The sequence below is a fragment of the Penaeus monodon genome, chromosome 15, assembly GCF_015228065.2.
Source record: "Penaeus monodon isolate SGIC_2016 chromosome 15, NSTDA_Pmon_1, whole genome shotgun sequence".
Lineage (NCBI taxonomy): Eukaryota > Metazoa > Arthropoda > Malacostraca > Decapoda > Penaeidae > Penaeus > Penaeus monodon.
Genome location: NC_051400.1, coordinates 24,984,964 through 24,985,593, shown reverse-complemented (window position 1 = coordinate 24,985,593; position 630 = coordinate 24,984,964). Strand labels below are relative to the sequence as shown.

The 630-nt window shown below is 39.2% G+C and overlaps 1 protein-coding gene across 1 annotated transcript in view; it reads right to left on the bottom strand.

The window, feature by feature from the left end:
* The window catches only part of LOC119582269, a 27,079-nt gene extending 26,455 nt beyond the window's left edge, over window positions 1–624 (bottom strand). The window contains 3 exon segments of the mRNA XM_037930488.1: window positions 12–84; window positions 412–466; window positions 544–624. Coding sequence (XP_037786416.1) covers window positions 12–84; window positions 412–466; window positions 544–624 — 209 coding nt within the window.
* Window positions 625–630: the final 6 nt, after the last annotated feature.

The following is a 630-nucleotide window of genomic DNA, read 5'->3' as shown; positions in this document are numbered from 1 at the left end:
TCTCGTATTACCGATTAATTCTCATCACAAGGACCAGTGATGACTCCACGTGGAAGAATCGGGCCATTTCAAAGGTGCCGTCGGCTGGACATCACACGAGCTAGCTGTCAGCTTCAAAGGACATCAGTTATAAGCTTATAATTTTGTCTGTAGAATCATATTGGGTTTTGCCTAGCTTGAAGTGACTTGCCTCTGTGCCATTCGCTTTTGTAACTCTTTTGCATACTCTATTGTCTCACTATATTTTGTTATATATTTTTTTGTGTACCTTTAATGATTTTATATCTTGTATGTAATTCACTACATTCGTGAATTATACAAAATTTGATTTACTCGTGAAACATTTGTCTGCGGTTCACCTTGTATGGGCAGGTGGTGTGTGCTTCTCTCTTTGCACACCCGTCACATTACCTGTAAATACATGCGTAACACTGAAAACCGCTAAGCTCCACATGATCTCTTTATCCTAAGATTAAACGGATTTTTAGGGGGTTGAACGAAAGACATCATTAACTAATGAAAGTATATTACAAAAACACAAACGATCGATGAATACTGGCAATGTAACCACAAGTCCTCAAACATTTTAGAGTCCAAGCCGAGGGCCTTCTCACAACCAACCATTGGAGC